The sequence below is a fragment of the Furipterus horrens genome, unplaced genomic scaffold, assembly GCF_987537825.1.
Source record: "Furipterus horrens unplaced genomic scaffold, mFurHor1.1.pri manual_scaffold_5, whole genome shotgun sequence".
NCBI lineage: Eukaryota > Metazoa > Chordata > Mammalia > Chiroptera > Furipteridae > Furipterus > Furipterus horrens.
This window is the reverse complement of record NW_028327175.1, coordinates 151,267,298-151,283,277: the sequence shown is the minus strand read 5'-3', so window position 1 is coordinate 151,283,277 and position 15,980 is coordinate 151,267,298. Positions and strand designations below refer to the sequence as shown.

The window sequence follows — 15,980 nt, the reverse complement described above, 5'->3', positions numbered from 1 at the left end:
CTCTGGAAATAAGAACTATATTTCAATTAATAAATTTCCTGTTTTCTTAACATGTGTTTTTTTTTTGTTTGTTCCCTTTTGATTTTTTTTTTTTAAACAGCAAGCCAGGGCTGAGCAGGAAGAAGAATTCATCAGTAACACGTTATTCAAGAAAATTCAGGCGTTGCAGAAGGAGAAAGAAACCCTTGCTGTAAATTACGAGAAGGAAGAAGAGTTCCTCACTAATGAGCTCTCCAGAAAATTGATGCAGGTAAATTATCTTTTCTCCCCTCTCATCTTTCCTGCCTGTTTTTCTTTCCAGGAAGAAATGACTTTGATAGAGCATTTTGCTTGAAACATTTGCTGATGAGGTTGTTGGTAATGTTCTTTGGAGATTAAAAGTACTGGGTAAAGATGGCAGCAGTGTGATTCTCAAGACTCTGGTTACGTAGCTTACCTGCTTAGGAAAGGTGAAATATTTTATCCACCATTTCAAGAAATTTTGAGGACTTGGAGGCCTCAGCCTGGGAGTAAATGCAGTATGTAGTATTTTGGAAATACGAGGATTAATACCAAATGTGAGGTTTCTTTCTCCTTTTATATTGAATCTTTAATGAATGCATATTTTTGGCAGTCAGAAGTGGGTCTTTTGTACTAAAATATTTTTGCCCATTTAAGGGAAAAAATAAAAGATAGTCGCAATCTGTGATTAAAATTACACACAATCTATTGTGTTCAAATGGGTGAAGAATATGTTGCTGAACGAGTACCAGACATTTATTAAAACTTAATATTAATCACCAATAGTATGTAGAAGACACTACATAAAACATATAGGAAAGTTTGATTTTCTTTTTAGTTCAAAGGCTTTCTTCCCTCCCTTCCCCCACCAAAAGCTTACTAGTAAAATACAAAAGTAAAATTTGTTTGGGGAAACATTTTGTGGGGAACTTAAGAATAAGTAGAATGTTGAGTTTTTATTTAACACAGCTTGTTCAAAATCGTGAACAGAGATAAAATTATCACAGGAGGACCATTAATATCATTTTGTCAGAAGGCTGTGAAAGGTAGAAACACACCCTTATATTTTCCATTCACTGGCATCACTAACAATTTCCTTCCTTAATTTGGTTGACATATGTATTTTAGTGAGGTTATAATAAAAGGATAGTCGAGGCTTTTAGAAAAACTTCCTAAATTCTTTTTTTACCATCCAACATAGATTATCCTATAGGAGGAGACTGGAAGCTTTGGTATAGAAACTTCAGTGTTAAAACCATATACTGGACTGGGCAACTTTTATTCAGTCTTTGTTTTATTCCCATTTTTCTACCTGATTACTGAATAAAGATACCATTACAATCTTACAAAGAAATTTTGATTTATATGGCAGCTATTGAAATGTGAAGAATAGAGGCACCCAGGCATTCATGTCTAGGAGAGATTTATGGCAGAATTTCTGTGTGGAAACTTTTTGTTTATTCATGTGCATTCTGATTTGGAAGAAAAAAATGAGGGAGAAGGTAAGTTTGGCCTTTTGAGTGTATCTCACCTTGGCAGCATTAGATGACTTATTCCCCCTGTTGCTTCTAGAACTAAAGGAATGCCATTATGGTTTGTTGTTCTGAGTTTAGTGTGTAATCAGTTGCCCTAATTTTTAACACTGTAAGAAACATTTTTTTTCAACTTTCATGGCTGTTAATACTTGGACTCTTTGACCAAAGTACATTCATTAAAAAGCTGTCAAAACCTAGCCAGATCACACTCCTTTTATCTATAAAGACTCATCTTCATCGTGAGTGCTTCTTTAGTGTGTAGTTTATAATCAGCCTCTCATTCACTTATCACAAACACCTACTTTCTGAGGACATTAATATAAGATACTAAGTAAGAGTGAAAATATTAAAAGCCACGTGCAACAGACAAGGGAGTTAGTTATAGTAATACACTTGACATAAGAAAGTTTGGACTTAAAGCTTAAGCTCTGAGCATCCTATAAATAAAGCTATAACCTGGAGAAATATAGTGATTCTTTTTTAATAATTCATATAGCTAAAGAATAGTTTTACCTGGTCATATATTAAAAACTTAAAAATTTTTGAGGGACATTGGATATTTCTAAAGAAACTAATATATAAATTGAACAACACAAAAAACTTTTTGCCAGAAGTAACATGAAGGCTGTCTGGAAAAAGTCCAGCCATTGTTAATGTAATCAGAACGGTTCGTGCAACATTGATGTAACCTGGCAGCCAAGGAGAGTGGACTGGAAAGCACATGCGTGAACAATGACAACTTCACAGTACTAGTCAGTGGGGGCAGTAGATGTCATTGAGTGAGCATGTGTACCTTTTGGCCATCACATTCAAAATAGTGAGTAGAGCAATGGATCTGCATCAAATTTTATGTTAAGCTTGAACGTTGCTCCGTGGAAATTGGATGATTTCAGAAGGTTCTTCGAGAGGATGCAATGAGTGCAGCACAAATAAAAGTGGGGCACAGATGCTTCAAAGATGGTCAAGAATCTGTTGAAAGTGATCCACATTCTGGAAGGCCTGCAACAAGCAGAACACCTGAGAATATTGAACATGTATGGGCTGTAATCAGCAAAGATTGGCGACTGAGTGTGAGAACTAGAAGCTAATTTGGGGATTCCAGAAACTACTGTGTCTGAGATTTTGATGCAAGATCTTGACATGAAGCGTGTCGTGGAAAAATTCATTTCGTGGTTTCTGCTACGAGAGCAGAAGGAACATCATGCTGCAATTGATAATGACTTGATTCAGACAACTACCAATGAACCAGATTTCCTCAAGGTCATAACTGGAAATGAATCATGGGTCTATGGATCGGCTGTGTTTCAGAAACGTAGGCCCAGTTGTCTTAATGGAAGTCGCCTGTTTCTCCACACCCAAAGCAGGTGCGGCAAAGTCACAACAAGATCAGGACCATGTTAACTGTGTTTTTTGATTGGGAAGGTGTTGTGCATCAGAGTATGTCCCTCTTGGGAGAGCTGTGTGAAGTCCCAAGGTGCCTACTTGGAAGGGGACTGAGGCATCATCGTCCTGTGTACAGTGTTTCTTGTATCTTCAATAAATGTCTCTGTTTTTCATATTACATGGCCGGGTACTTTCCAGACACAGAGCACTGGTCTTATGTTTGCCCTCAGTCAAAACAAAGGGTATGGTACGAAGGTGTGGCTATTGTTTAGGGAACTCTAAATAGGTCTGTAGTTAGTGATCTAACTTGTAGTATCTGAACAAATGAGTGGTCAGCATGTTTCTATGAGATAATGTCTCATGAGTCCTAGCTTGGTTCTTAGGAGGTATATAGATAGGAAAATCAACATAAAATTTGCCACTTCAGTCATTTTTTGAATGTGTAATAATGTTGGCAGCCGTCCGTCTCGAGAGACGATGGTGTAGCTTCTTAAGAGTCTATCTGCACCGCCGAGAATGGCTGTGCAGTCCGACTCGGGAGTGACACGGTATCTGTCTCCTCCCATGTTGAATCGACATCTTGCGATGACGCTGGAGTGTCCTCTCCAGTGAAGCTGAAGCTACAGAGCCTGGGCAGGGTGATATGGAGGGTCTGCTGTTGCCCATGCAGCAGACCCCCCCTCTCTTCGCAGCTGAAGGGTCCAAGGGAAAGACGGAGTCAATACAGCTTGGCTTCAGGTGCGCCGCAGGAGTTGCCGGTGTTGACTACAACGTCAAAACCGCCTTAGGGACTCCGGCTCCGGATTTTCTGTCGGGGTTTACTCCCCTAGCCTTTCCCCTGAAGAGGTATGCTGCAAGGCAGCGGAGGTTTTTTGGAGTCAGAGTTTTCCTTCTCTGATGTACCCTGACTGGAAGATCGAACCAGCGACACTTAGCTCGCAGGCCGACGCTCAATCCACTGAGCCAAACCAGCCAGGGCATAATGTGTAATAATACAGTGGTGTTAAATACACTCACATTGCTGTGCAACCATCACACCACCCAGCCTCAGAATTTTTTCAGACAAACTCTGTACATGTGAATAACCCATGATTTCCACTCCTGGTTCTCAGACTTTTGAATGGAGACGGATGGCAAGGAGTTAGGATTTGAGGTCACTGGAAAGTTCTAGAGTGATGTTTGTTCTGTGGCATGCTAGGTGACCTCCCACTTTAGACATCAGGTATCACTACATGCCTTTTTGTGTCCCAGGAAGCCCTCTTCTGTTGTGGGCCAGTTGGAGAGCTCTCAGGAGCTACAGGGAGGCAAGGCTGTGGGCCTGTGTTATTCATCCCCCAGGCCCCCCATTTATAGTTCCTTGTTTCAATCAGTCCTTTGTGGAAGGCTCACATTTTCTGCCACCCAGTGTGGAAGAACTGATCTCCATCTGGAAGATTTTTAGAGTAATTGGTACCAGTAGACTTTTTGAACTGTGTAATTACTTTAATCTGGCTCTCTAGGATGTTTGCTTCTGGATAGGACTTTGTTGTGAAAAACCTGCTAGAAGAAACCTTACCGCCGGTGTCACTGATAGACAAATGAGTGAATCGACCTGCTCACCATGAAAGTGTTAATTATTTTTCCTCCAAAGGCCACTGAGAGGCAGTTTATTGAACAATTTTGGTTTTGTCATTATGCTTTGGCTGTTGTCTCTCAGACTGATTAGACATTGCTTTTATGTGCATTTCAAAGGAATTCTTTGGGCCTGAGAACAAAATGAGGCTATTACTATGGAGAGACACCTTCCTGTCCCTTTGCTGAATAAGCTGGTATATAACGCCTTTAAAAACTGAATTCGTTTCTTCAAGTGAAGATGAGAGGAAATCTCTTGGCCCTTTTAGAAGATCAAGTTTGGGAGATAGCTTAAAGACCTCCAACTATGTTAATGCTCACTGAAATAAACACACACAAAACAAAACATGCAGTTTTGCTCCCTTGCTTTTGTATAGATCCAATAAATAGGCACAAAATAATATCTTCATTTTGTGAAAACTCTTGCCTGAAAAATCTGTATCCTTCTGAGCTTAGACTGTGATTGGTTACCTGACTAGTGAGAAATTGTCCTATAAAGAACTTTCTTGTCCTTTTTGATAAGTTCAGCACAAGCCTCTATCAGAACTAAATCCTGCCCTGAGATGCCTTGAAGAGAGGTTGTAGTTTAATTATAATTTGTAATTAAAGTTTATAAAAAATGCTGGGTGAGCAAACTTCATCAGAATTTTATATACAACATGCATGTTAAATAAAAAAGTCTAGTGAATGTAGACAACAATGTTGCATTATAATCCAACTTGTGAAAAAACTAGATTTTAATTATTCCCTCCACAAAAAAAAGAAAGATAATTAGGTGATTTGATAGAGGTGCTAACTGTCATTACAATGGTGATCATATGGCAATATATAAACGTATCAAATCAGTGTTATACACTTTTAAATTCATATGGTGTTATATGTCATATCTATATATTTTAAAAGTCTGAACAGCTATAATCCAAATGTTAGCTGTAATTTGTGTGCTGAACTCACAAGTTAGGTTAATTTTCTTGTGCCATTTTTCTTCTAATTTTGTAAAAACAACATGAATTTCTTTTGTAATTAAAAAATGCAGTAGTTTTCCCTTATCCGTGAGAAATGCATTCCAAGACCCCAGTGGGTGTCTGAAACTGCAGATAGTATTATATATATGTATATCACTATATAGACTATGCTTTTTGCAATACAGACATAGTTTTTCACTTAAAGGAAGCATTTTACAGCTTCTCTTTGGTATCTCTGAATTGCCAGCATTACTACTCTTGTGCTTGGGGTCATTATTAAGTAAAATAAACATTATTTGAACACAGGCACTGTGGTATCATGGTAGCCAATTTGCTAACCAAGGTGGTACTAAGTGACTAATGGGTTGGGAACCTATACAGCGTGGATATGCTGGACAAAGGGATGATTCATGTACCAGACAGGATGGCACAGAATGGCGCAAGATTCCATCACACTACTCAGAATGGTGCGCAATTTAACTCTTATAAATTGTTTATTTCTGGAATTTTCCACTTAATATTTTGGGGGCACAAATGACTGCAGGTAACTGAAACTGTGGAAAGCAAAACTGCAGAAAAAGGGGGACCACTGTATCTTATTTTGTAAAGAGGAAATTTTAAATTCTGGTGCTTGTTTTTATCCTTACCTTTTTTAAAAAAGTATATTTTATTGACTTAGCAGTTACAGTTGTCCCCATTTTTTTCCTTTGTCCCCCTCCACCCAGTGCCCCCCTTCCCTCCAGCAATCCCCCCTTTAGTTCATGACCATGGGTTGTGGATGTACTTCTTCTCCTTTTCCCATACTATTCTTAACATCCCCCCGTCTATTTTGTTCCTACCAATTATGCTTTTTAATCCCTGCACCATTTCCCCCTTCCTCCTCATTGCATCTCTCAGCTGGTGGTTTGCTTACTTTGTTTTTTAGATTCATTTGTTGATAGTTGTGAGTTTGCTGTCACTTTACTGTTCATAGTTTTGATCTTCTTTTTCTTAAATAAGTCCCTTTAACATTTCATGTAGTAAGGCTTGGTGATGATGAACCCCTTTAGCTTTACCTTGTCTGGGAAGCACTTTATCTGCCCTTCCATTCTAAATGATAGCTTTGCTGGGTAGTAGAGTAAGCTTGGTTGTAGGTCCTTGCTTTTCATCACTTTGAATACTTATTGCTAACCCCTTGCCTGCAAAATTTCTTTTGAGAAAACAGATGATAGTCTTATGGGCACTCCTTTGTAGGTAACTCTCTGCTTTTCTCTTGCTGCTTTTAAGATTCTCTCTTTATCTTTAACCTTTAGCATTTTAATTATGATGTGTCTTGGTGTGTTCCTCTTTGGGTCCAACTTGTTTGGGACTTTCTGTGCTTCCTGGACTTGTGTATCTATTTCCTTTGCCAAATTTGGGAAGTTTTCCTTCATTATTTTTTCAAATAAGTGTTTTAATTCTTGCTCTTGCTCTTCTCTTCTTCTGGCACCCCTGTGATTTGGACATTGGTACATTGAAAGCTGTCCTAGAGGTTCCAAATCCTCTTCTTGTTTCTTTCTGTTTGAGGTGAATGTTTATTTCTTCCTTTTGTTCAAATTGTTGACTTGAATCCCAGCTTCCTTTCCATCACTGTTGGTTCCCTGTATATTTTTATTTCACTTTGTATAACTCTCACTTCCTTTATTTTGTGGCTGTACTCAATTATTTCTCTGAGCATTCTGATCATCAGTGTTTGAATTCTACATCTGATAGTTTGGCTGTCTCCTTTTCATTTAGTTCTTTTTCTGGGGTTTTGTTCTGTTCTTTCACTTGGGCCATATTTCTTTGCCTCCTCAATTTGACAGCCTCCCTGTACTTATTTATTTATTGGGTAGAGCTACTTTGACTCCATTTCTCTTGTAGTGTGGCCTAATGTAGTAGGTGTCCTATAGGGTCCAGTGGCACAGCCTCCCCTATCGCCCAAGCTGGGTGCTCAAGGTGTGCCCTTCATGTGTGCTGAGTACACTCTCCTCTTGTAATTAAGCCTTGGTTGCTGTTGGCATATCAGTGGGAGGGATTATCCAGGCAAGTCAGCTGTAAGGACTGGCTGTGACCACTGACCACCAACCTCTGCCCTCCATGGAGGATCAGCTGTGCAGGGGCAGGGTGGTGGTGCTCTGAAGTGGTCTATAGCTGTTAACTGGGTTTGGTGCTCCGGGGGTTTCCCTGGGTGGTGCAGGCCAAGGTCAGCCCGCACCTGTTTTGCCTGGTGTACCCTGCCTGAGCAATAAAGCAATCTGAGATGGCTGCTACTTGTGCTGGGCTTGGAGATTCCCAGGTGGAGCCAAGCTATGAATCTAAGCTGGCTGCTGCTAGTGCTGGGACTGAGGCTCACTAAGGCCAGCTGTTTCTTGTTTGAAAGGATTTAGGAAGTTGTGAAGCATGAACCCAAGACTATAGTCATTCACATGGAATAGCAGTTTGGATGGGCCAGTAAATTGAATGGGGCAGTCTCTGGGGATCTTTAAGGCAGGTCAAACAGAGTTAGTCAGGTTGATGTAGTCTCAGATATGGCAACACATTGCCAGCTCTGTGTGGGGAGAGTTTAGAAAAGAGACAACAGCCTTTGCTCACCTTGATACCAGACACTTAAGTTCTTCGCTGTGTACCACTGGTGCCTTTCAAGCTGCTCTCCTGGTGCTGGAGCTCAGAGGGAGTGAGTCTGGGTAGGTGAGTCTGTGTGTGGGTTCTTTAAGAGGAGCTACTTGGGGCTCCAGAAGTTTCTTCCACTGACTCAATCTCCGCTCGTTTTTGCAGCCAGAAGTTGTGGGGACTTATCTTCCTGGCACTGGAACCGTGGGCTCGGGGGCCTGGTGTGGTGCTAGGACTCAGCTCTCCCAAATTTTTATTCACCACACATGGGTGTGGGACCAGCCCATTCCGTGTCTGCACCCCTCCTACCATCTCGATGGATATGGTTTTTTTAATTCTGTAGTTGTCAGACTTCCATTCAACTTGATTTCTGATGGTTCTGGCTGATGGTTTTTTATATTTTAGTTGTAATTTTGATGGTTGTGCAAAGAGGCGAGCTGTGTCTGCCTATGCTGCCATCTTCAATTTGGCAGCCTCCGTGGGATCCTATCCTTACCTTTTGAAACCTCCTTCTGTGCCCCCGACTTAGCTCAGAGTCCTGTATTATAATTGTATCTGTTTGTCATGGGTAACAGTACATTGAAGCTCCCTGTAGAGTCAGGCTCATTTGCAGGTGATAGAACATTCTAGACTGCCCAAGCTGTTCATAACTAAAGTACACAGAATGCTCTAGTGATTAATTTAACTGTCTCATCATTCTTGATGTGATTCACTCCACCGACTTAAAATTATATAAAAAAAAAAAAATTCCTAATTTCCCTGGCTCACTGTTAACCACCATTCACCATTGCCAACTGGAAGTCCTCTCGTTGCTGAGATTAATAATGGTTTTAGCAATTGTGGATTTTCTCACTTGGCTATTGTGTAAGCCTGATACATCAAGTGCACTTCTTGCTCTTTGGGAAAAGAAATAGTTCAATTGTTGCCTACACTGTTCTGAGCCATTCCACTGCCAAAAGTTAATACATACTTTTCCCTTTTTTAATATCCTGGAGCAGGATTGAGATAAGAAGAGTACTGAGTATTACACGTATCTCTGATTCTTTTCAGTCTAACCCAACTTTGAAATTTCAAACCTTAAAATAATAAATAGATTTGTGGTATTGTAATTTTAATTCACATTTGAAACTGGATCTGGTCCTCAGAAAATAATGCCACTGTAGCTATAACAGAAATTATGATACCCGTATCTTATTGGGGGAGGGCACATTTTTATTGATTATTGAAAGTACTTAAGAATAAAAGTTTTCTGGATCTCCTGTTAAGTGGCCAGTCTTAATTTTTATTATTATTAGCTTGGTGCCTGAGATCAGAATGCCCCCTGGAATTAAAGTGGTTGAAGTTTCCTAGCATCTATGGAAAGATGATATATAGAGGAAAGGAAGGAAGTTGTGGGCAGAAACCACTGCCGAAGCTGCCTCTTCCAAATGATTTATAACCAAGCAGCAGTTCAGAATGATCTGCAATGCATTATTCTTTCATCTCTGTTATAGCACAGGAATAGAACCTGGGAGAAAGAATTTTAACATCTGCCTATTCTAGACAAAGGCTTAACAAACTTTATTTACCTTCTCCCTCTCCTTCCCTCAATTCTGGAGTAGTTTCTCCTTCCAATACCATCTTAATGGATCAGTCTTCTGGAGTGCATGCTTCCCTAACCCCAGAAAGGCTGTGTCTCTGGGTAGCAAGCATGGGTCTGCAGGTATAAGAAGTGAGCGTAGACACCTACTACCATTCTTCTCAAGAATTGGTGGCTGTCCTTTTTTTCCCCTCCAAGTTACCTAGGTCATTAAGATGGCAACGAAGTGATTTTTGTTTGTGCGGGCAGTAAAATCACGTCATAGAGATATAAATATATGTAACACTGTTTGTTAATTTCAAGGGCACCTGGACTAAGATTGCCATTGCATCCATTCAGATTAATTGGTTCTTCCAATGGTGGGAAGAGAGACCTTGAAATATGTTCTTTATTAAGGTGGCTAGGCCAGTGGTCCTCTTGGCTTTTAGTTTTTCAGGACTGTTAAAACTGGTCAGAAAAAATTGCTATCACCTAATAGCTTACAGAACAGTTGGAGCAGAGTTTTGTTTTTTTTCCTTAATGTTGGTTTTCATTCCAAATTAGCTGACCCACAGCTTTGTCTGTTCCTTGTTTCTTTTCATGGAACAGGGGGCTTATGCATTGCGTTCATGATACATCTGCCAGGAGCTCCTCAGATGTTTTTAAGGCATTTTAAATGCTGCAACCACTAAAGGCTAAGCTATAAACTGGAAATTTCCTGTTGTTAGCATGCCAAAAGTCTCTCAGCCCACAATGTAATGTGCATAATGATTAGAAAATACAATAACATTAACTCACTCCTTTAGTCTTAAGGAATCACTGAGTTTCTTTCAAAGTGTATGTATCTGTGTTGACATTATGGTTACATTCGATGTACCAGCACAACTTTCCAAAACTGTAAGGGCAAGAGTAAGGACTTAGAAGCTTCTTATGCTGGCTTCCTGACAAAGTGTGAGGAAATGCAGGTAGAGAGAAATAACAGTAAAAGTAAAAGGAAAGTAAAAATTATTAGATGAAGCTGGGTCTAAGAGGTTGATTTATTCACCAGAGTGGAGGTGAGCATTTTATTTCTAGTTGAAAAGGTAAATCTTAGTTATTGAAGGATACTTTCATATTAGTCACTGGAAATGCTTTTTAAATGCTTTTAAAACTTCAGTTATAAATGTTGCAGTGTTTTGCATTTTTGGCATAGGTTCTTTTTTATTTTCAAACTATGCTATGGTCAGCCCAGTGATTACCTTAAAATACAATTTAGGATGAATTATTCTTTCGGCTAAGCACTCTCCATTTCTTAGAAGAAGAAACTGCCGGTTTTTATGAAACAGACATTTAGTGCAGTAGGCTGACTTAAGAGCCTAAAAACTTCTTTATCTCATTTGTGGAGCATCTTTTTCTAACCTTTCGAACCAGATTTCTTGAAAGGTGTTAATACTTAATGCGGCATCATACTATTGGAAATGCAGGAAACTCGAACTTAGCCCTTGAAGTATTCTGAGTGGATGGGAAGCCTGATGTTCTGCTGGAGCTACCTGCTCGGAAGTGAGGGCTTGATAATTTTCTGGAAGGACCTAGCTATTTTACTCCCTTCAAAAGTTATGTATGCCTTCCCCTGTAGAAAGTGACAGATTAGATAATTCATACAGACCTCACTAAGGATAAAGGAAAAGCTAAACAAAATACTTTTAAGTTTTTATTAAAAGTATCAAACAACTAACAAGATAGTAAAGAACCTGTTGGGCTGAGATTCTGGAGAGGATGGGAATTGAGAGAAGACTCCAGCACTCGGGGTGGCTTTTGTCCTGAGAGCATTTGCTATTCACTAAGAAACAGCTGAGAAACTGAGTTGCGCTTTTCGTAGTTGTGTGGGGCTGGTGTTACAGAAGTCAGAGCTCGGAGCTGGCCAGAAATGGAAACAGTTATACATCAGCCCCACTTCAAGCTGGAATCATGAAGAACTGTACCTTCAGGATAAGAGTGCACCAGTTTTGCATCATCTGGGGGAATTAGAGAACATGAAGCTTTGGTTTTAGATTAAAATAGATTTAAACTAGATGGTGACTGGCAAAAGAGAATGGAATTTTCTGGAGGAAGATACCATCATCTTAGGCCACTAGTTTCTCCTACAATTAAAATTTCAAATACATTGTCCAACACACAAGGAGAACCAGGCAGATGGAGGTAGGAGATTTCATGGATGGTAAACTAGTAGAAAGAACATAACGGAAGTGGGCTTTCCAGATACTTTGGATATTGGATTTCTCACACATTGACTACCATGCTTACTACATTCAAAGAAATAAAAGCCAAGCTTGAAATCTTTGTTAAGAAACTGGAAACGTCTCAATTTTTCTTACAAACATTCAAAAATTAAGTGACTAACTTACGAATAACTATATGGGAATACATTTGAAGTTTTAGACGAAATGGACAAAATTCTTAGAAAAAATATAGTTTTCTACAACTGAATGAGGAAGAAATACATAGAAAACATAAGTTTTCTGAGCTATTACAGAAATTAAATCATTGATCAATAGACTAAGAAAAAGAGTTTCAGGCTTAAATGCTTTCATTAAGACTTGTACCAAACATTCAAGGATGAAATAATTCCAATCTTCTATAAACTCTATAAAGTTAAAAAAAAGGGGGGGGAGGAGGTGCTTTTCAACTTACTTTAAGGCTAACATAACCATAAGCTCAAACTTAAGTACAGTTCAAGAAAGGCAAGTTACAGTGAAAATATCATAAGCAAAAATCTTAAATAAAATATAAGGGAAATGAATCCAACAGTATATTAAAAGGATAAGCATTATGACCAGGTTGCACTTATACAAGGAATGCAAGGTTATTTTCACAGTGGAAAAATTGGTAAGTATAATTTGCTATTTTCACAGAATCAAAAGAAAAACATGATCATATTTATAGATGGAGAAAGGGCACTTGATAAAATATAGTAATTCATGATAAGATCATAGTGAGCGAAGAATAGAACTTAAATGTATTATTGTTTTCAAAAAGGCTACCAGACATTGTGTTTACTTATGACAGTTTTAATAACTTCCCCTTTAAAATCAAGAATAAGATCATGATGCCTGCTGTATTTACTTCTGTTCATCATTGTTTTAGATTTCCAGCCAGTACAGAATGGCAAGAAAAAGATAAAAGATATAAGGATTGAAAAGAGGTATTAAGACTGCCACTTATTTATTATTGGGTAATTGGAAAATCTTAAAGAACTTACAAGTAAATAATTAAGTTTTTTTTTCCCCACATAAAAAATTTGTATTTCTGTAGTCAGCAATAACCAGTTGAATGTGAAAACTTAAAAGATAGCTTGAAACACCATGAGGATATATTAGACACCACAGGGGGAAAAAAAGAACACTGTAAAGACAGGTAAGGGGCTGTTGAAATTTTAAGTAAGTTAAACAGTGAGGTAATATCAGCAACATCTTGGAGAAGAGGAAGCTGGTCATGTGGATTTCTGAGGGAAGAGCATTAAAGCTAGAGAGAACAGGAAACTGCTAATGCCTTGAGGTGGTATTGTGCCTGCCATATTGGAGGAGCAGCAGAGAGGCCAATGTAATTGAAGTGGAGCCTCGCAGGGTAGAGGAGTAAGAGATGAGTTTGGGAGGTAGTGGGTCCGGGGATTCAATGGCCGGCCTGCAGGTCATGTAAAGCCTTTTTAGCCATGGTCAGGACTTTGGCTTTCACCCTTAGGTGGGTTTTGAGTAAAGTGGTGAAACAATCTTGCTTTGATTGCTATGTTGAGAAGAGATTGAGGAGTGAGGGCCAAGGTTGTGTGGAACAAGAAGCTCTTTTTATAGGATATTCTAAAATCCACACTAAGAGATTGTGTAGATTGTTCTAGGATGGTAGTAGTGAAGATGGTGACCATGGATTTGGGCTGCATTTTAAAGGAATATCCCATAGAATTTGAGGCTGGATTAGAAGTGGGTGTGAGCCAGACAGGATCGAGGAAGACTTAGATGTTTTGGCTTCCATGACTAGAAGAATTATTTAAGATGAGAAAGACAGCAGGTATAGCGCAGACTTAGAGTGAGGAGGTCAGAAGTTTAGTTGAGATGTCTAGACATCCAAATGGAGATAAATAAGCAGCTGGACAGAGGTTCTCTCAAAAGAGAGAATCTGGATTAGAGATATAAATGTTGTCTAGAGAAGAGAACCAAAGATGTATCATAGGAAATTGTGTAAAGAGAATGCAAGGACAAACCAGAGTGGAAGAAGATATTTGCAAAATATATAACTGACACAAAACTACAAATCAATAAGAAAAATAGACAACCCATAGGAAAAATGGCAAGAGACTTCAGCAGGCTCGTCACATAAAAAGATAGCCAAATGGCTAGTGAACGTGAAAAAGTACACAACCGTGTTAGTAATCGGGAAAGGTGAGATGAAGCACAACAAGACTGGACTAGAGAATTCTCATGCACTGCTCTCAGAGCATGGAAATGGTTACAGCCATTTTGAAAACATGCTGTCATTACATAATGAAGTTGGAAATACTCATTGTCTGTGACCCAGCAGTTCCACTTCTGGATATATTTCATAATGTGTGCATGTGTGCACCAGATGTATAGAAGAATGTTCTCTGTGGCATGGTTCATAATAGTAAAAAACTAGAAATGACCCAAATGCCCATCGTTCACAGAGCGGAAAAATTGTGGTATATTTGCCACTGGGATACTAATAAGGCAATAAAAATACAAATCACAATTAGACTGAATAACATGGGTGAATGAAATCACAAGTTCAATTAGCAGAAGAAGGCAGACAAAAAAAGAAATCAAGCCAAAGTCATGCTTAGAAATAAATAGGCAACAATTTTTTTTTTTTTTTTAAGAAAAAAGATGCAAAGAGTTAAATACCTTAAGAATCAGAGTGTTTACCTTTAGTAGATATGGGGCTATGATCAGGAAGAGACACATGAGGCTTTGGAGGCGGTGGCAATGTCATATTACTTGATAAAGGTGTTGGTCACCTGAGGCCTGAGGATACCACACACACACACACACACACACACACACACACACACACACACACTCTCTCTCTCTCTCTCTCTCTCTCTCTCTCTCTCTCTCTCTAATGGTATTTATACTTGCCTAGTTTTGCTCATTCTGAGGCTTAGTCTAGGGAAAAACAGTCTATAGGAAGTGGGGGTATTATTTATCTAATCAGTATTTGCATAGATAAGGTGTCCTCAAGATCTCTGGAGTAGAATTGAGTAAGTCCTGGTCACTGCCCTTCACAGAGCTTGCAGGTGATTGAGAATGTATCTAGGTGCTCAGAGTAGCAGCACAAATGCAGGGTAAAAGGGCATGGCTGTGAAACTAGAGACCTAGGTTTTAACCCTGAATCTACCTCTTCCCAGCGGTGTGACTTTGGGCAGGTTACCTTACCTCTCCAAGCTGTGGTTGCATCCTTTGTGAAGTGCAGACAGTGGTATCTACCATAGATTATGGCGACTCAGTGTATTGATGTATGTAAAGTGCTTGGTACATAGGAACTAGTGCCTTGAAGAGTTAGCCACTTTCATAACTAATAGAAAGAATGTGAAAAACACAATGAATTAGGAATTAAAATGCACAGCAAGTATACTGTGTGCTTGTCACAGTGTAAGAAGTGGGAGTGTACCTTATGCCAGGGTGTATTGGAAGGCGCAGTGGAAGATGTCTTTTGAGCCATCCCCCAGTTTCTGTAAGTTGGAGGGAGGGAGAGATTCAGGGACTCTAGGCATAGGGCACAGTGTGACCGGGGCAAGGGGCAGAACATGTGCAGCAGCTTGTGTTAGAGGGGTTCAGTGTGGTTAGAAAGCCCCTGGACCACAGTAGTGTCCAGAGTATTTGTCCAGCATGGTGGGTTTCATTTTGAAAACTTGGAAGCTTTGCCTTTAACAGCAATTGCCACCACTCACTGTGCTTAGCCTCATCCATTTTTTGTTTGCTAGATGCCTGGACCCTGAAGGCATTTATGTTTACAAACCTTAGCCTGTCTCTTGGGCTGAGTATGAAAATAGCACAAGGAAAGCACAGGAAGTTTGCAGAGGGGCTAGATTGTGGAGGGACTCGAACGTCATGCTAATGAGTTTGGACTTAGTCTACAAGTCATAGGGAGCTATTAAAGGGTTTTGAACAGGGAGTTGAAGTGTTAGTACTTGTCTCCTAGGATCACCTACACTAGATCTGGGAAGATCACTTAGGAGGCTTTGACAGAGGCCCCGTGAAGAGGAATGAAAGACTTGAGCTAGACTGGGGCATGAGCATGGAGAAAGAGGATGTGTTTGACAGCTGGTACGGA

At 39.5% G+C, this 15,980-nt stretch overlaps 1 protein-coding gene across 1 annotated transcript in view; it reads left to right on the top strand.

Moving 5' to 3' along the window:
• Positions 1–15,980, top strand: part of CCDC6 (coiled-coil domain containing 6) — a 104,996-nt gene that overhangs the window by 47,084 nt on the left and 41,932 nt on the right. Inside the window, exon 2 of the mRNA XM_090278063.1 lies at positions 101–250. Within this exon, the coding sequence (XP_090134189.1) occupies positions 101–250 (150 nt within the window). The remainder of the gene's footprint in view (positions 1–100; positions 251–15,980) is intronic.